Source organism: Botrytis sinoallii (assembly GCF_014898435.1).
Source record: "Botrytis sinoallii strain Bc 23 chromosome Unknown BSIN_006, whole genome shotgun sequence".
In the NCBI taxonomy this organism is placed as follows: domain Eukaryota; kingdom Fungi; phylum Ascomycota; class Leotiomycetes; order Helotiales; family Sclerotiniaceae; genus Botrytis; species Botrytis sinoallii.
The window spans coordinates 1,904,907-1,925,349 of record NW_024066033.1 but is presented as its reverse complement, the minus strand read 5'-3'; the positions used below and the strand labels follow the sequence as shown (position 1 = coordinate 1,925,349).

At 40.5% G+C, this 20,443-nt stretch overlaps 5 protein-coding genes across 5 annotated transcripts; all 5 read left to right on the top strand.

Annotated features, from left to right (window-relative positions):
- Positions 1–164: 164 nt before the first annotated feature.
- EAF02_004319 (uncharacterized protein) lies at positions 165–1,526 on the top strand (the record flags this gene model as incomplete). Its single annotated transcript, XM_038900367.1, has 4 exons — positions 165–403; positions 583–874; positions 931–1,149; positions 1,200–1,526. 4 exons carry the CDS (start codon positions 165–167, stop codon positions 1,524–1,526), a joined length of 1,077 nt encoding a protein of 358 aa, XP_038760074.1.
- A 1,071-nt stretch (positions 1,527–2,597) lies between these two features.
- Positions 2,598–3,981, top strand: EAF02_004318 (uncharacterized protein; the record flags this gene model as incomplete). The annotated part of the gene is made up of 4 exons (XM_038900366.1): positions 2,598–2,645; positions 2,741–3,009; positions 3,091–3,583; positions 3,670–3,981. The coding sequence occupies 4 exons, from the start codon at positions 2,598–2,600 to the stop codon at positions 3,979–3,981; spliced, it is 1,122 nt and encodes a 373-aa protein (XP_038760073.1).
- Positions 3,982–5,114: 1,133 nt separating this feature from the next.
- On the top strand, positions 5,115–6,053 carry EAF02_004317 (uncharacterized protein; the record flags this gene model as incomplete). The annotated part of the gene is made up of 1 exon (XM_038900365.1): positions 5,115–6,053. The coding sequence occupies one exon, from the start codon at positions 5,115–5,117 to the stop codon at positions 6,051–6,053; it is 939 nt and encodes a 312-aa protein (XP_038760072.1).
- A 1,878-nt stretch (positions 6,054–7,931) lies between these two features.
- EAF02_004316 (uncharacterized protein) lies at positions 7,932–8,903 on the top strand (the record flags this gene model as incomplete). Its single annotated transcript, XM_038900364.1, has 1 exon — positions 7,932–8,903. The coding sequence occupies one exon, from the start codon at positions 7,932–7,934 to the stop codon at positions 8,901–8,903; it is 972 nt and encodes a 323-aa protein (XP_038760071.1).
- Positions 8,904–12,035: 3,132 nt separating this feature from the next.
- Positions 12,036–12,830, top strand: EAF02_004315 (uncharacterized protein; the record flags this gene model as incomplete). Its single annotated transcript, XM_038900363.1, has 1 exon — positions 12,036–12,830. One exon carries the CDS (start codon positions 12,036–12,038, stop codon positions 12,828–12,830), a length of 795 nt encoding a protein of 264 aa, XP_038760070.1.
- Between the last annotated feature and the right edge of the window lie 7,613 nt (positions 12,831–20,443).

Sequence of the window (20,443 nt, the reverse complement as noted above, 5' to 3'; positions counted from 1 at the left end):
TCCCCAAAACCAGACCACTAGGGCACCTAGCTACCCTTTTCCAACTCCCCCAATTTGTTCAGAGAGTATTAAAACACACTCCCAGCAAACGTCGATCAATTTTCAATTCAATTCAAGCTTCTACTCAGTCTTAACTACCACATACCATCAAATCAATTATCATCATGTCTAGCATCGTGGAGAAAGTTTCTGACGCCGTCACCGACGTTACTGCCGCTCTTGGCAACACATCCATCTCTGACAAGCCCGCCGAGACCACCACTGGTGAGAAGGCTGCCAACACTACTACCGACAAGGAAGCTGTTTTGGCCAGTGCTGCAGAGGGAAGAAGACTTTACATCGGTAACCTCGCATACGCGACCACCGAGGGGGAGTTGCAAGCCTTTTTCAAGGGATACTTAATGTAAGTATTGCCTCGACATTCACTTTCACACGTCATCTTCAACGTCGCCTTCATTTTTCTATCAAAATTCGTATGCCACCTGAAATAAGCAGATTTTGGGAAGCTGCGAGTATCTCTGCACTTTCCTAATATATTTAATTTGTACCATTTTTACTACACGAGCTAATACTTTGACACAGTGAATCCACCTCTATCCCAAAGAACCCACGTACCGAGCGTCCAGTCGGATATGCTTTCGTCGACCTTTCAACCCCAACTGAGGCCGAGCGTGCTATCTCTGAGCTCTCTGGAAAGGAGATCTTGGATCGCAAGGTTTCTGTTCAACTTGCTCGCAAGCCAGAGACAAACGACAAGACTGAGACTGCTGCAAGCGGAGGAGAGGGTCAATCTGGCGGTGAGGGTGGACGCCGCAGACAATCTGGCCGTGGACGTGGACGTGCCCGTGGACGTGGAGGACGCCGCAACAACGCTGTAAGTTTTTTGAAAGTTACATTTCCCAGGAGAACAGTTTGCTGATATAACTACAGTCCCGCACTGAGGATGGCGCTACCGAGGCACCTGCTACCACTGAGGTTCTTCCTTTGACCGAAACTACCAACCAAGCCACTACTGAGTCCAAGGAGGCTAAGCCACAAACTACTCGCCCACCCCGTGAGCGTCGCGAGCGTGGTCCACCAGCTGATGGAATTCCATCCAAGAACAAGGTCATGGTTGCTAACCTTCCATACGATCTCCACGAGGATAAGGTACGTTTAAAAACAGCCTCTTTCGTATGAATTTGCTAACAAAATTGTAGCTCAAGGAACTCTTTGCCGTCTATGAGCCAACTTCTGCCAAGATCGCCCTTCGCCCAATCCCCCGTTTCATGGTTAAGAAGCTCCAAGCCCGAGGTGAACCCCGCAAGGGTCGTGGCTTCGGCTTCGTTACTCTATCTAGCGAGGAACAACAACAAAAGGCCGTTGCTGAGATGAACGGAAAGGAAATCGAAGGACGTGAGATCGCCGTCAAGGTCGCTATCGACAGCCCAGACAAGACCGATGATGATGTCAACGCTGGCTCTGCTGATGCCAGCGCCGAGACTGCCGCTGCCCCACCAGCCGGTGCTGAAACCGTTTCTGCTTAAGCACGAAACGTTGTATGATGTGAATGAGAGGAGACTTCTACAGACCTGCAGATGATAGACTAATGCATTGCTATGCGTTGCTTTTGGACCATTGTCGATGCGTTGTGAAAGCTCTCATAGGAAAGGACGGATTTGCTCCTTTGATTTACTCAATGGATCGATCATCTTTTTGACGATTTTCTTTTAGGTGGACATATGAATACTAACTCGGTGGATTTGTTAATGGCGTCTAAATAGATCTTTGGGCTTCTACGCTCTTTCTTTCCGACAGACTTAACTTTTTCATTTCCGAGTATGGGTTCATAGTTCTTCATGACTCTTTTTCAAAAACTATGTCTTATTACAATTTTGCTGGCATTCTGTGGGTGTACACTAGATTTTTTTCTGACGTGCTTCCATATGGGATGGGTGGGCATGGAAAAATTATTGATTAATGATTGATGACAACCCTATCATTATCAGATCAATGATAATAACGTGAACGATTTTACCAGCAGAATGACATCTTTCCCAAGTGACATAAAAATTGATGACGTGACCCACTGTGCTTCCAGCCAAAACTTTGATAACCCACTGTCTCTCAATTCTGAACGAGACCTGCATCCCCATTCGAATCGTTGAGTACCTACCCTTAAATCGGTTGCCCCTTTTTTCTCAAAACCCAATCCCAATCCTTACAATCACGATACCCAGGCAGGTATTGAACCTTGGATATTGATTGGTCTAGATCTCACTTAGCGTGGTTTGACCTCCATTGCGCGAACACTCCCAAATTTAGAACCTCAATTCCCCTTTGTAAAGCCCCACCACTTCAAGACTACAAGCGATCTACATTCGACGATAAACATCTATAACTATTCATAATCGTACATACCAATCGATAATTTAATTACTCTCACTGAATTCTCGACACTCGCGCAAGACAATCAATATCTGAAAATACGTCATTGAGCAATTGAGACTTGGAGCGCAAAGAAACCTGAGCAGGCAGTTTTATCGACAACGGGACTTGGAGAGATTAGAGGGACAGGAAACACACAGTTAGCAATTGATCCAACGCCAATAGCAGAAATGACTTCAAAGGCTATGTGGGAGGTTGATCCGGAGACAAGATCAAAGGTAATCTCCTCTCTATGGGGGGCGCCCATCCATGAGCGCAGACATCCATTGTCTCGTTTCTAACAGAACTCATACTAAACATATCTTGAACTCAGCTCCTTGATATCTCCAAAACAAATGGAAACGACCGATGTATCGACTGTGGCGCACCTTCTCCTCAATGGGCTTCCCCAAAATTCGGCGTTTTCATCTGTCTATCTTGCGCTGGAGTTCACCGCGGATTGGGAGTCCACATTAGTTTTGTAAGAAGTATCACAATGGATGCTTTCAAGGCGCAAGAAATCGAGCGAATGAGAGAAGGAGGAAATAAGACTTGGAGGGAATTCTTCGACCAGGATGATAGAAACGTCATGAGTGGTATCACGTAAGTGGACTTTAGTTGCGACACAATTATTGCGGTGGGCGGTAGGCGGTGGGCAGTGGCACATAACTGACGCATTTACAGTTGGGATGATGCAACGATTGCTGAGCGATATTCCGGCGAAGTTGGAGAGGAATACAAAGAACGACTCACTGCCAAAGTCGAGAAACGCGAATACGTCCCCGTACCAAAAGCTCCTGCTTCAAAATCTACAACTGCTGCCACATCTTTCTCCAACCATAGTTCTAGCAATTCCCAGTCACAAACTCCTCTTAGAACAAGAAACGCGAGTCCTTCTAATGGCAAAGTGAAGGTTGACGATAGATATTTTGCTGGACTTGGAGCTGCGAATGCGAATCGATCCGAGGATTTACCACCTTCACAAGGAGGCAAATATGGAGGTTTTGGAAGTCAACCAATTGAGAGAGAAGATAATAATCCAAAACTACCAGGTCTTGAAGATTTACAGAGAGATCCTGTCGCGGCACTTACGAAGGGCTTTGGATGGTTCACAACTACTGTGGGAAAGACGGCAAAGACTGTTAATGAAGGATATATACAACCTACTGCTGCGAAGGTAATCTCATCTCTCTGACACCACATATCGATTGTGCTTTCTCATGTCCCGCATAATGATCATCAACTGATAAATTTTCTTCCCAGATCGCCGAATCCGATGTAGCCAAACAAGCACAACTTACCGCCGCTCAAGTTGCCCGAAATGCGCAAACTGGAGCCAAAAGCGCCGCAGATGGATTCAATCGTTTTGTCGAAGGTAGTGGAGGTGGTCCTTCTAGGAATGTACCTATTGATGAGAGCAAGAAGGATTTCTGGGATAGTTTCGCTGATGCTGGGACCAAGAGACAACATGCACCCAGTGCATCAATTGGAACTGCGGCTGTCAAGAGGAATGGTGGAGGTGGAAATGGAAGTGGCGTTGGGGCAAAGAAAGATGATGATTGGGAAAAGTGGTAGATGGGGACTTGAAAGGGAATTTGTTTGAAGAGACAATGGGGATATGTGGATAAAGAATTACGGTTGGGTGAATGTATATACATATAGACCATATGGTCGAAGGAGAAGTTTTAGCGAGACATGCGAGAAAGAATTTAAGATTTCACGTTTTAATGGCATTTAGCTGCGTCTCGTTCAGAAATCGACTGAGATGTAGTAATGTATGTTATATTTTATTCTGAAAGTTGGTTGTTGCACATTCTTTCAAGATCATTGGAGCTGGGGATTGGACAAGTGTCCTGTTTTTTATAATTCAAGAAGATTGATATTTGTCTTATTGGGTGAATTTGTTGAGGATTTCTGGACCAACGATTTGCCATTCTGGAAACATGGATATGTCAATAGCCTGCTGTTGTCTCAAGCTATTACGACACCATTCATATCATCTCCTCAATTTCAAGTCGCATTATATGTTTAATATTACAAGAACGGTGGCGTACTGTAATAACCAGTATACGTAGCATCTATATTGTACACCATCGTTCACTTTGCTTTTCAGAGGCATCAGAGTTTGAAGCCTACAGCCAAAAAAAAAAATATGTAGGTCAACAAAGTATCTGTCTCTGCCTCTGGGTCATCAAATGGTATTCTTATTTCTATCTCAGGAGCGTGCTTGAAGGGACAGTATCTTATGACCGTGGCTCAATTTCAAATATTGTGGTTTTGATTCTGAAACATCAACCAATCATCTCCAAAATTCAATCTTTCACTGCCGTGGTCATCTTCCAACCCGGCCAGACCACCTGGAAAAGTTTATCAGAGCGCTTGCGCTTATTTCCTCCATATCTTATTGCTCTAGATGAGAGTGTCCAAAGTTCATGTGACCGCGGCTAGTCTAGATGTCGAGGGATTGTCGACCGCTTCCAACAGACCGAGATCCTATCGCGCGCGTAGATTATTACACCGCCACTATTCATATCCTTGATAAGTCTCTATATTCCCATTGAATTGTGGATTAATAATTAAGCCGTGTTTGATATTAAAATAGCATTAAGTGAAATTTGGACGATATTCTAGAGTTACATTTTTTTGCGTTGCCGAGATACCCCTACATTCTTTCAATAAATTCTCCGAACGGATACTCACCTATAATTATGTTACTTGATCACAGCTCCAGCTTCGTGAAGTCAGATGAGGAGCCCCTTTTCCCACAATTTCGCAATCTTCCACCAGAGCTTCGTCTACATGTCTGGAAATACGCACTTCCAAGCGGTCGAACGCTCAAGGTAAAAGTCGACGCCTATGACGATACGCGAGCTTCCCTGCAGGGAAATTTCTCGGCTACTCCCTCCATCTGTCATGTCAATTCTGAATCTCGATGCTTAGCACTAAGCATCCTTCGCAATGGTCTCGGTCCCAATACCGAAGAATCCGATTTCTACTGGAATCCCAACACCGATACCATCTACTTCCCCCCCTCTGCATCCTGGACCAGCGGCACCATGGAAAAATATCTCTTCAAAGAAAACGTTCCCGCGTCGTATCGCAACGACGGGATCGTGCCCGTCGTGCAGCATATCGCTTTACCCCTCAATGTCTGGCTGGCGCAAGGCCTCTACCTCGAGCCTCTCCCCGCTCGCTGGCTTCTCGATTGGCTGTATAAACTCCCCGCGCTGCAGTCCGTTACGCTGCTCATCGAGCCGTTTGATCAATGGCTCGGTCTCCCCAATACATCCATCGTCTACCATGAACCGCTGGACGTACCGGTTTCGCAGCTGCTGGGGCACAAACCTTCGGAAATGAAGGATCTGCTGGAGAAATCCCTCCAGGAGTATCGCGCCGCGAATGATGAGGCTTGGGAACCCCCTGTGGTGGAGATCCTGGTGTTGGGGATGAAGAAGTTTAAGGGGTCGAAGAAGTGTATTGAGAAGAGAACGAATCTAGATCGCGAGGATGTGACGGGGATCTATGAACATAGGCTTTCGAGGGAGGAGAAAAATGCGAGGAGGTTGGTTAATAGGTGGCCGGCGGAGATTCATGCGGTGGAGCAGTGGAGTTTGATGGGGCAGCCGGAGGAGGAACTGGATTTCTAGAGGGGTTTCTGGCTCGAGGGTGAGAGTTCTTTTGGGCCGATTGATGAGTAAGGAAAATTGGCGCTGCTTGATTTTGTAGGGGTGTTATGAGGGATCAGAAGAGCTGAGTCGTGGTAGTAGATAGAATAGCATATCTAATAATTATCAAAAAAATACTTTTGCATGTTGATTCAATCTTAGCACTTTGATTACAATTTGTTGGTACTAGATCTTTTAATCTTTATCTTGAGAATCGATATATACCTACTGATTGGTGTTTTATAAGACTCGAGTGAGTTTCAGGTGAGGAACTAGTAAATCTGAGAAAATTGACATGTTGAGTTTCTGAGGAATCAAGGTATGCTTGTGCGACGATGATGGCGAGGTTTGATAGAGAGACTGGGGGATGGTGTTTAGCCCTGAAGCTGGAATGAGTGTAATGGCGAAAATTTGATATCTTCTCAGTTGGTTTTAATTTTGTGGATATTATGGGTGGAATCTAGTGTTAGAGCTGAGGTGCCTTTCAGGATTCTTTCCAGAGGACCTTTTACCTTAGTCGATAATTCTCTCGAACGATAGAAAATGGCGAAATTGCTTTAGAGTTCTCAGACTTGGATGTAAAGTTGTAAAGGGAAGGCGTCTCAAACTTCGTGCTGAGAAAAATCTTGTGATTAACCTATATAATGCTAGGAAGAAGAGCATGCCTTGTCTTGCAAGAAAAAAGTTATGGAATACAAAATGAAATCCGGAAAAAATCCCGCACATTAGTCTTATTAAAGGCTGCAAAGCACAAGTGGTTGATGAAAGGACAAGAACGATTTGGGTACAGGATTGGATCAGCTGAATTGTTGTGATACCATCTCCAACACATCTCTTGCCCCGGCTCAGGTGTATTTATGGCTATTGAGCTCTCTTGTTTCCTGTGTGCAGACATATTACATTTAGATATCTTCTACGAAGTTTTCAATTCTGATGTACTTACACGACTCAAGATGGCTTCAGGTATTCTATTCTGGTATCTCCCCTTGGAAAGAACATCGGACATCCGATTACTTTAAATATCACTTTCACCGGACTCGAAAAGCTTATATGGCAAATTCACACACGTCTCATTAGATGTGTACCACCAATACGAGTGCCTTACGCTGCTATCTCCTATCATTGGGGATCAGCTGGTATGTGCGATCAGATACGGTTTGACGAGGGACACTACCTGGGTTTGAATAGTTCGGCTGGGAAATTTTTGAGATCTTTTGCTGCTCATTTAGATTTTTAATTTGAGCCCTGCTTCCTATGGATCGATGCTCTCTGTATTAATCAAAATGATAATATCGAGAAAGGATCACAAGTGCGTCAGATGGGGAGAATCTATTCTTCTGCGCTGCAGGTACTTGCTTGGATTGGTGATGAATCTACAGATAGTGATCTCGCCATGGATTTTGTGTTACATTACACGATTTGATGATATATTTTGGAACTCCTTCTTTTTCAGATGCAATTTCGGTACCTGGCTGTGAGCATAGATCTCCTGGCTGGAAAGCACTTGATGCTCTCCTACAACGACCATGGTTTCGCGGACGTGGATCATTCAAGAAGTTGTGCTAGGGACCCATGTTGTTCTGCTGTGTGGACAGAAAGCAATGAATTGGAGCGCCCTTGGATTTGTGGCGAATATGATAATAGGGATGGACTTAGAGAAGCTGCTATTGTTTCGTCAAGATGGAACATTTCCAGATGGTTTGGGTGCATCTGCACTTATCTACCACATAAAAGAACCTTAGAAAGAAGGGTAGTTCTGTTACTCTAGAATGCGCTTTGTTTCAAGGCTTGGACTTTAAGGCAACAAACCCAAGAGATAAAGTCTACGCGTTGTTTGGTATTTCGACAGATATTGAGGCTATGGGAATAGATGTCGACTATTATACCACAGTCAAAGAGGTATATACCGATGCTACAACTCGGATCTCGAATCAAGGGACTTCTTTATCGCTTCTCAACGCAGCCGGGATCGGAAGATATCGTAATGATAAGCACATCTCCATCAATCATAATCTCCCTAGCTGGGTTCCAGACTTCTCGCATTTCCCAGACTCTAATCTTCTTTCTATTCCTGCTAGTTTGGAGGACTACAAAATGCCGGAGGCTTCCAAAGCCAAAAAATCTCTGATTAATATCAACTCGACAAATCCAGGTAGAGTCTTGATGAAAATTCAAGGTCGATCAGTGTCTCGTGTTACTGCCATCTACCCCTCTAGACCTACAACCGTATACAAGAACAATTTTGGCGAGTTCCAAGTCGAGCTGAAACAACGTCAAGATTGGATTATCGAGACAATGAATTACGCATCAAGACTTGAGCCTTATCCAGGTGGCATACCTTGGCGTCAAGTATACTCACGCACTCTTGTCAATAATAAACTGCCCCTTCCTATCCGTGGAATGCCAGTGGAACCTCCATATTGGGAGCACCTGGACGTTTTCCTCGAAGTTTTGGAAAATATAATAGGAGCTAATGCGCAAGAGATAAGCGAGATAGAAAAGGCAGGAGGAGTAATTGAAGGTTTTGATGAAGAGATTGTGGAAAAGACGCGGAAGTTTGCATCGGGGGTTGCTTTCCGTGGACATATGTTCGAGACGGATAATGGATATTTGGGAATGGGTCAGGAGGGTATGGAGGTGGGTGATGAGGTTTGTTTGTTTTATGGGGGGGAGACGCCGTATATTGTGCGGAGATTAACAGAGTGTCAGAGCAAGGCTTCGAATCAAGCCTCGGGACATGAGTATGTTTTGGTTGGTGATTGTTATGTTGATGGGTGGATGGATGGGGAAGCTACGGGGATGGGTGAGGAGAAAGAGTTTGTGCTGGTTTGAACGTTCATATTGAGAGATGGATTGATACGTGGTACTGTTGATGCTTGTCCATTTCTCTAGCCTACAGAGTAGTTCTTTTTCATATGTATTAGCGTTGGATGTACACATTCGGATCGGTGCGAAACTGACTGTTTAGATAGGGAATCTACACATAGCCAAGACAGCTAGATATACCATTGATGTTAATCGTAGTCTTTTCGAGCTTCAACTTCTCAGAGATTCTCTTAAAAACAGGCGATATTGTATATCAGTCTGAATACCTGACTAAATAATTTTCAATTTGTGTTAGAGAGAAATTGATGTTTCAACTATTGATATAGTGCGTGGTATCGTTAGACTCAGAGTTTGAATCGTATGAAAGGGAAAAAGAATATAATTTTCGGTCAATCGATATAACGGTGCGGCAACTTTGCATTTTCTCGATGGAAATTTATCCAGATGATCTTCGTTCCTGTACATTCATTCCCTACAATTCTTCCTCTACAAGCTTCCCAGCCATGGTCACGCTCATGTATTCGATAAAAAACTGAAAATGTTGGTGTTTTTGATGGAAGCGAGATCACATGTTGAGTTGGACCAGTCTTTTTAATGAATGAAATCTCTCTGATCTTGAGTCTTATATTTATGAATCGTGTCTATTTGAGAATCTAATAAGCGACAATACATGGTTTCAAAAGCTGAGGGCACGACTCGCGTGAATAGAATGCCGTATTGCGAGAAGCAAAAGATGATATCCCGTCGCTGAATGATTCTATCATCATATTACAGTTTTGGCGTCAAACGCTTGACGGAGTAGATTCTTAGACATTGGATCAATATCCTGATATAAAATTTTATCAAAAACCTTCTCTCGTTACTTATATTGATAGATGTACCATATCTAAAGCTTCTTCAACAACACACGACCCGGTATCCAAAAATTCTCACTCAAAACTTCTTCTGCAACCCTCTTCCCATCACCCGGAAGCTATTCCAATCCCCAATCCCATCCCAATCGTCCCCCTCCTCCCAATCCTTTGTCTTTCCCTCTCCACCACTACACACCCCGTAACCAGAACTCCCATTTGGAACCCCCGTTTCTCTTCTTCCCCACCACTAATACTCCCTCTGTACTGTATTCCCATCATATCTTTCCCCGCAAAAACATCATAAATCATCACTGCATACAGATCCCCCGACTCCTTATCCCTCAACTCCGCATTCGGATTCGAGAATGAGAGTTTTTGCGTTGTGGATGGAATTTTTTGTTGCCAAACCAGAACCCTCTCTTTGTCCTCTTCCTTTCCATTTTCCTTCCCTCCATCATGATCTCCAGGAAATCTCCACTCATACCTCCCCTCCTTTTCCCTCCCCTTCCCACTCCCAAAATACTCCATCCCCGATTTCTGCCTCCCTCTGCACCCCTTCTATCCCCACTTGCTGCACCTCTATCTTGCGATTAAATTTATCAAACTGTGCACCTCCTAACATCACTTCATCTTTCCTGTCCTCATTCTTGATACTTCCGCTGTATATATACATGCTCGTGAATCTCTTCATGCCTTCGATTGTCATTTTGAAAATAGGCAATGGTTTGGTATTTGGATAGCGAGGAGAATCATAAATCAAGAGAGTGGTTTTGAATGCGTTAAAGAGTGTTCCTGGGATGTAGTCGATGGTTAATTCGGAGAGGTGGGCAGGAGATGAATGGGATTCGGATGGTATGGGTGGGTGTGGATTGGGGGAATAGGGGGGAGGAGGTTGAGAAAGCGAATTATTGGTCGAGTAACGAGGGAGTGGAGATGTGCTTGGATTTGGTTTTGCGAGTTCTTCGTGGTGGTGATCATGATCGTGACCTTCCCTCCTTTTGAAAATCGAAAAAGTCATTTTTTCTCCTTTCCTTTTGGTGTCTGCCTCAGTTGAACAGGATGTAAAAATATAGAAACTCCAAACGCCGCTATAATTGATTATTGAATATCAAAAGTCCCAATGAAAATTTCAAAGCGCGTAGCGTAGCAATAATCAAACATGTAATCAGGACTCAAATCATTTTCAGGTACATACATATATATACCCCCCAATCATCAGAATCCCTCTCAGAATGTGGCGAAGCGAATGATCCAGTGGCTTAGAACATTTACGCAGTATCATATGGAAGGAACATCCTGTATCTCTCGGATTGACAGCAATTCTGCCTTGTGAATATTTCGCGAATATCTTAACTAGTGGAGAGTTTTACATCCAATCGGTAAGTTTTGCCCTTTTATTGGGATGATACTGTTTTAATAGTATCGTGTCAATTAGTAGGTACTAGAGACTCAGTTTGAGCCTGGGTATCTCAATCGGATTTGACCACTTCAATAAATATCATAATGGATCGACCATAAATTAAACAGCTAAATCTATAGCACAAAATAAAACCTCAACTTGCTTTTGATCAAAGCAGTATTCAAAGTATTATTGAATTCAAACTGGCAGAGAGCGATTGAATTATTGAGGGGTTTCCGCTAGTGGTTAATCGCAGTAGGTACTGTACAGCGGAGCATTCACCCCACCGAGCCCGCTTACTTTTCCGAGTTTGGATTTATAGTGCATTGTGGGATTTATCAACGACAAGAACAAAGATCGGTAGAATCAGATATATTCCTCTGGATGGAGCTTGCATCTATATGCATATTGGTTGAGATGTAATCACGGGAAGGATTGGTACAGTAAGCAATCAATAATCAGAACCCTTCGATATCCTATCTCCTACCGAGTTTCCAAATTCACTGAGTAAATACCTCGAGTTTCTTCTCCCCAAGATAGAGGTTCCAGTGAATCGTGAATATCTCTCGGGATATCTCCAGAAACAAATGATCACATGTAAGATCTTACTTCTTGGCTAGGTAGGAAGATTACAACAGTTTTTTAATATTAATATCTCCAAATGTTGGATCTAACATTACTGCTTCGTTGCCTCCACAAGAACTTTATCAAAATAAAATCCCGCCAGTGCTATCTATCTCTAGTATTCACATTTCCTTAACATCCTCAGGAAGGAAGAAAGTTCTACAGTTGTCAAGTCTTGATATTCCGAGTACCAATTCCCAGTCTCTACTCTCTTCATCATTTCCATACTCCAGAACACCACAACACACATCCAACACCAGAATGTCTACCTCTGAAACCAAACCTACCCTCGTCCTCCTCTCAGGAAGTTGGCACAACCCCCAAAACTACCACAAATTCGTTTCCGCACTCCAAACCCACTCCTATGACCTCCTCATCCCCTCCCTCCCCAGCATGAATGGCGCCCAACTACCCACCGCCGACCTCTACACCGACACCGACTTCGTCCGCTCCTACATCTCCGATCTTGTCTCTCAAGGAAAACACATTATTGTACTTATGCATTCCTACGGTGGCCAAGTCGGCACCAACGCCCTTACCGAATTTGCCGTTTCCACTCGAAAAGCCCAAGGTCTATCTGGCGGCGTTGTCCATCTCCTCTACATCAGCGCATTCATGATGTTAGAAGGCGAGTCTATGATGGACAAAGTTCGCTTATTCGGCCACGAAGATCTCATCCCCATCGTATTCAACATCGCAGAAGACGGAACGCACGTGCATAGTGATCCTCGTACTCTTCTCATCGGATCAAACCCAGATGATAAAGTCACAGAAGCAGAGATCGAAGAATATATCTCGAATTTGAGTCGATGGAATGGAAATGCGATGTATCAGCCTCTAAAAGATAGGGCGGTGTGGAGAGATATCGAGACGAGTTATGTGGTTACGAAGATGGATATGACTGTGTTTTTAGATTTCCAGGTGAGCATGCTAGAGGCAGTTAAGAAGGAAGGAAAGGAGGTGAAGGTTTGGGAGTTGGAGACAGGACATTCACCTACGTTGACGATGACGGATGAGTTGGTGGAGATTGTTTTGGAGATTTCGGGAAAGTATTAAGGGTTGGAGTGTAGCTGTGTGGTCATTAGGAAGTGGAACAGAGCGTCTCTTTGGATTTATGGGTGGAAAAGTTTCCAGAAATCATGGTTTACTTTCTCGAGGGGAAACAAATAGTTTACGGATTCGGTTTTCTTGATTTTGAAGACTAACATGAAGTTTCAAAAAGTTACAAGTTTCTGCAATGCATGCGCCATATGATTTTTTGAGAAAAAAAAGTACAAGTTATCCATGTGATGGAAAATTGACTATTGCCTCCCACTAAAAGACTCGAAGGGTTATGAATCCGGGAAAGAACACTCCCCAGAAAAGCTATAATAACCAAGTTATCGAAGCAGATTCGAGAGATCATTGTAAGATAAGAAACTGATATATGGCATATCAGCAGAATAACCACTCGCAACAGATCCGTGTATCGATGCCATAAAGATCATCGATCTCATCACCATATGAGGATAATATCATTCGCAGATTGAATTCCAATCATATAAACAACATCTTCATCCTATCATTCCCTTTTTCCACAGATAAGACACTAAATCCATCCAAACTCTCAACAATAACTCATACCTCCTCTGCAGCCCTCCCCCGCACCTCCTTTTCCTGTGTCCCCCTCAAACTACTTATCCACATCTGAATACTTGACGAGAAGCCCCTTCTACCTCTCCTCCTTTATTACCGTCCATTTAGCAAATAGACAAATCCGCCAACAACAATTCATCTTCGGCAACCTATTTCTGCCCTGCAAATCCCATATCCCAACAAGTCATACCAGTATCTAGATCTGATTCAGCTTGCAGAACTCGAGTTTCGTCGGGGATGCTGAGACCTTTTGATCTGAGGGCCTTATGTTTAGCGAAGCTATAAATAAAGGTACTAGAAGTAAATTTTCAAAATGTTGGATTAAGAAGTTGTTAGTATATCGGTATGGTTTGATGAAAATTCAGTTCCAATAGTCTCAGTTGCAGGGGTGTAACAGCTTATTCGAAGCGAATATAGGGGGTATGAACGTCTTTCTCGGGAATGAATTGCTTTCTTGTTGGAGACTTTTAATTGAAATATGAGAAGAACCTTCTTGTAAGATTATATAGATGACATAAATAAGCAGATGAATAACCACAGGAAAGACAAAAACTACAGAGTTGAATATCTACAAATCGCACTCCTTATAGCCACAACCAATTCATCATCATCCAACGGATAAATTTCCAAACAGCTACAGCTTTCAAAAAATTTGATTTTATGCTCTCCTGTTGTGGTCTCAATACTTCTCAATTGGTATGGTGTTTCTTCTCAAAATCGTAACTGACTAACACGCGGGATGTGGAAATTTCTGAGCTGCAGAGTTTGAGAAGTATTGTTAGTAGCTATGCAGTAGCTATGTAGATGGGTGAATGGGTAGATGGGTGCTGGGGTATGGGAAAAGATGATGAGTGTACAATGACGGGAATGTATTTTTGAGATAAATTGGGGGAAAGCGAGAAGGGGGGGTGCCAGGGATTGGGGATGTGAAGAGTGAGGTTGGGGTACCTGGGGATGTTACTCTTGCGATTGTATTAGACTGTATAATATGATACATCATAAACATTTAGCAAACCCATATATTACCTCGAGAATAGAGGTTCTTACGAAATAATTAACAGATAAATACTCATTTATCTTTATATTGTCTGGCATATTTTTTGGGGATCCGTTGTCGAATTCGAGGAAGGGTTTTTAAACTATAAAGATATGGAATTAGAGAATGCTAATTCATACCAACCATGCACTTGCTCACTGATGTAGATGCTCTGTGTATGAGGAAGAGGAAGTTCTAATAGGCAGAGGCAAAGCTCGGGAAAAAATTTATGTGGTGGTAAAGGGGGAGTAGTATAGTATTTCAATACTGCAATTTGAGACACAAGTATTCATTCAATAGTGGGAATCCATAACCATTAAGCCATATGAATTTCGTTCGATTGGACCCGAATGAATCTCTCGGAAATGGAGTTCTTAATGCATAACGTATACTTATTTTCTATGTTATCACATTCTAAAAGGCCCTGCAAAGAAACGAATTAGCTACTTTTGATTGCGATTCCACCCAAACTGACCCTAAGCTTACTACTTGAGAGACCAAAGTATACAGGTTCCACATTCCCTCCATATCTCTAGACAATCCGAAAGCCTCGATTACCATCACGCGGCAGCAATCTATTCTATTCCTTCATCTAATCCATATCCCCTTGTTTTTTCTCACACAACTATTTGTATTAACGTTTCAAGATCTGCAAATTAATACTTACTAATCAAAACCGTTTCCTTATGTTTATATACTCTAATACTATGAGTGTTAATCTCTACATGTTTATTATATTCTCCTTTACTTGTATAAGTTTGATGTTCTTCTATCATTCTTTCGAAACATTGAAAATTGGTAGTTGGCTTTGCTTGCTTGAAGATTGTTCGTTTATATTTATATACCCTAATATTATCACCATTAATCTCCATACATCTAATCTTCTACACTCTTAGGCTCTTACATAGACTTAAAATTCTAATCCCCAATGATTCGAACTGTCATACCATAAAAGTAGATATCTCAATATCAATCTCATTTTCGCCAATTCCCTTGATTCCTATTGATTAGATCATTAGCATAGTATACAAATTTGAATACAAAATTTGTCTTCGTTGACAGTGTTCTACGCACTCAGATTTTGAGATTTCGGCATGACTGATAGTTTGGGGGTGCAAAAGAGAGAGAAGAAATAATAAAAAGAATTGAAAGAGTTGGAATAGTAGAAAGAATGAACATTTAAGGAGTTCAAAAACCGAGAAGTCGAAACCGAGAATTCAAAGGGAATCAGACATTAAGAAACAAGTTTTCGTTCAGTAGAAAAATGAACTAAAATTGAGTCTGATCTCACATTCGAACCTTTTTTGTTGATGAAATTTTGTATATTATGAGACTCATTCCACCGTAATCCAATCATCTTGTATCCCTATCCCTATTCCTATCACCATCGTCTGTTTAGTATATCGCTTAGTGGGTTTTGTTATGTTGCTATATATATCTTCATCTCCATTCCAGTCCTCGTGAACCCTTTAGATCTCATTATTTATAATACCAAACATCACTACCAACATCAAACTTCTCAGTTCCTCTCCCTCTCCCTCTCCCTCTCCCTCTCCCTCTCCCTCTCCCTCTCTGAGCTATAAGAAAGAGAAATGGAGAGAGCACACCCTTCCCATTCTACTTCCCATTCTACCCTCCATTTTCTACCCTTCATTTCATTCCTATAACCCCCTCCCTCCTGCTATTCAAATTAAATGTATTTAGATATCAATATCCATGACTTCACACTTCACACTTCAGACCTCGCTTCCCACACATCATCACCATCTCTTCCCACAATACAACCCAAACAAGCACAAGCAGAAACCATTCTAGAAACCATTCTAGAAAACCATTCTACAAAGTAACTTGCTGCACTTACTACACTTTCTACCCTTGATGTATATTTGTACGTATATATATGTATACAATAAACAACCTCTAGATCCGATCATCAACCTCAACTCCAAACCCAAAACCCAACTCTCAAATTCCAACTCTCAAATTCCCAAGCCCTAAACATAAAACCCCAATCATCAAGACACTAAACAACCAACTACGCATTTCCCAACCTTCAACTCACACCCTCAACTCACACCCTCAACTCACACCCTCAACTCACACCCTCAACTCGCACCCTCAACCCTCAACCCACAACCCACAACCCCAATCAATCAATAGCCAATCAATAGCCAATACACATTTACACACACTCTATAGATACCTAATTAAGACATCATTCCTTACTTACACCATACCACCTCGAGACAATTTACACATCTATCATCACGATTTCCAGCTCGAGAACGATATCAAACGATGAGATGAATTTGAAGCCGAGTAGAGAAGAATAAATAGAACAGAGAAAGTAGTGAGAGTATGAAGAGTAGGTACCTAGAGCAGATAGTAGATGAAGCAAATAGAATAGAGAAGAGTAAATAGAATAGAGAAGAGTAAATATAATAGAAAAGAGTAAATACAATAAAGAAAGTAGTGAGAGTAATTAGAGTACTCAGACTAGATAGTAGATGAAGTAAATAGAGTAGACAATAGAATCGAGAAATCCGAATTATAATTACAAATTACGAGATATAAAATATAATATATAATATATAATAAAATAAAATAAAATAAGACATATCAATTAAAAACAAATATTATCTATTTTTATATTTATCTATCTATATATATATATATATCTATATAAAGATACGCATATAAAAAGATAATATTCGCATCTAAGCGCTTATTATTATTATTATTATTATTATTATTAGTAATTTTCAACCGGGCCGTATAGGCGAGCCTCCCAGAGGGCATTACGGTTGGGCTAACTGCGGGATGATCTTCTAGTTTACATGATCCCCCTTTCCTAGAGATAGGATCTCAATACCCTCAATAGCCTTCCAAGCGATAGCTAACATACTTACACCTTTGTTTTCAATCCTTTGAATACCTCCGTATACACTTTCCGATCTTTTATATAGTATTTGTTTGAAAGCTATTTTATTCTATAAGGGTAGCTTTTGTATATATTCTATTGTAATATGGTATGCTGTATACTTCAATTTTCTTTTATATAGTTTTTCTAAATCTATCCCCTTTTATTTCCTATTTATATTCGTCTAAATCAATCGATTCCTTTTTTTCTCTCTTTCTATTCTTCTAATAATATTTTAGAGTATATACTTTTATAGAAATCTATTATAACAATGAATTTAGCAAATTTGGCTGATATATATATTAACTGTTTCAATAATCGTTTTTGAACTGTTTGATTGCAGAATGGATATTTGGGTTTGATATCTGGGGGCCAGGTTTTATAGATCGCAAGGACTTTGCGGCAATACACAATATACTTGAGGGATTTGAATACTCTGTATAAGCAATGGATTATTGCTTTCTCGTATTTAAATCGTTGGTAGTAGTTTTCGAAATCGTTATATGCTGAGCGGATCGCTAGTATACAATAAAGAGTTGCTTATAAGAGTTTTAGTTCCTTAGGGTATTTGTTTATACTCTTTGAGTTCTATTTCTGGTACTGTTTGGAGAGTATTAATATCTATTTGATTCATTATACCTATACTACCGATTCCATAATAGTTTTTTGCTATAAAGCAGATACTGCTTATTGTAGATCGATTTATATATTCTAAAGCTGATTTTTTTGTTTCTTTGTTAATAAATGTATCTATATATTTATTCTCTTTGATCTTTATATAATCTAGTAATCATTTAATCTAAATCGAGTATATTTACATCAGTTTATAGTATTTAAGGAAAGCTTATTGCAATATGATAAAAGCTGTACCTTTTATTTCCTATATTATTGATATACTATCAATGTATATACAGATTTCCATTTGTTTTATGCTAGTGATATTTCTGATCGCTACTTGAAGGTCTCGATATATTCCAATTACTTTTATATTGAATATATAAGAGTTGTAATGCAATTTACTATTTCCTTTATATACTATTGTCTATCCTCTATATATAATATATCCATATCCTATTCGCCTATCATCCTTATCAGTCTATTCCGATTTATCAGAGAATATAATAATTTGATTGTGTATACGCTTGTTTCATTATTCCTGAAACTGCTCTACCACTACCTTTTTCGTAAAACCTCTAATGGAATCCATTCGACACCCTAATATATAGTGGGGTCCTGCTAAAATCGTCTCCTTAATTCAGGAAAGGCACTGACTGATCACCTGGATCTTTGTTCTGATTGGCTGCAATTGGCTTTCCCTGTTGCCAAAGGAGTAGATAGCTTTTATCCTTTGGTAATAAAGCAAGTGTTTTGGATCAATAGTTTGGGCACAAAAGGCTGCTCTTCATTTTATTTGTTCTAATACTACTTCTGCTAATGGGAGAGCGCTGTTCCTTATTATTATTGTATTCAGAGTTATTCGTTAAATTAGGAGGACTTTTCTAATTATTATTTATAGGATTTTATTGATAATTAAAATCATTCCTTTTAATCGGGTGTTTACTATTATTAGTATCCTATTTTGGTGCTGTCTAATGGTTTTTGTTTGTTCTGTATACTATATCTTTGCCCTATAGAATAGGGCTAGGTATAAGCAAATAATTACTACTTTCTGTAAAAATACTATTGGGGGTCTGTTTGTGATTCGGGCTAGCCCTTGGATGTAATGAGCCAATTTCCGGCCTTTAGCTGTTTGTATTTCGATATACTGTTTGAATGTGAGTTTGTAATCAAACCATACATCTAGTTATTGTAGAGCTGATTCTGGTGCGATCGGAGAGATAGTGTAATTATGGTTTATTTCGTATATCGGATTAATGAAATGCTTGTGCTGTATTATATGAATCATCTCTATCTTTTCGGATACAAAGATTATTTTGTTCTAGCTTCTCAATGGAATATGCTTTTCATATCTTTTACTAGTATTGCGACATTTTGTTGAACATTTATCAATAATCAATATAAACAGATATTGTTTGTATATCTGAATTGGAGTTTAGGGTTTTACTGAATAGCTTTGCAAGATAAAGTATATATAGAATTGGTAAGAGGGGTGAGCCTTGTAAAGTATTGCATTCTATTGTACTATAACCAGTTATTGCTTTATTAAGTTTAATTCTAAGTTGCCTTTGGGTTAAGAAGAAATCGATCAGAGCGATCAGGTTCTGTGGGAATCTCTATTCCCTCATTTGTTTTAGAAATCTGTTTTTAAGTAGAGCATCGAATACTTTTTGTATATTCAGTGTAATCATTGTGATCTTGTAGTCTTTGTTGAATGCTATTTCTGTATTGTGAATGAACGATACTATTAAGTTTATAGCCAATCGTTTCGGAAAGGCATTACAGTATTATGAATTGAGTATTTCTTATGTTAGGGCTATTTATGCTAGATGTCTTATTATAATCCTTTCAAGGCCCTTTTCAATACAAAAGAGGAGGGCGATAGACTGTTATGATCGTAGGGATGTTCGGTCTGTCTTCCCCACTTTTGGTAATATAACTATCTTTACTTGCTTTTATGCTGTAGGAAAATGATTGAGCTATAGATACTTATTAAAAATGATATATAGAATTGGGCTTATTTCTATTTAGATAGTCTTTAGTAGTTTTATTATAATCTGATCTGTCCTTGGGGATATACTTGAGATCCCTATAGTATTACATTCCATTTTCTTTATAAAGATAGGCTCCCCCCAGGGTAGTTTTTCCCTATTTTGATTGTATTCGGAGTCCGGGAGATCATCAGTAGCTTTGAAGTGCTGCAGAATCTCCGAGTGTAGTAGCTCGGCCTTTTCTTTATCTGATGTAGTGGTATGTTTGCTTATTATGATTGATGAAGAGTGGTATATAAGGCTTAGGTTGTATTATTCGATTATTTTATATAGATCTCAATCTGATTTTATCTTATTAAGGAATTTCCTTTAATATCCTTTTTTGATCTATTATATATATATCGTACAGGACAATAGCATATCACGATGGAGGGGAATGATTGGACAATAATGGTATAAGTATAAGAAT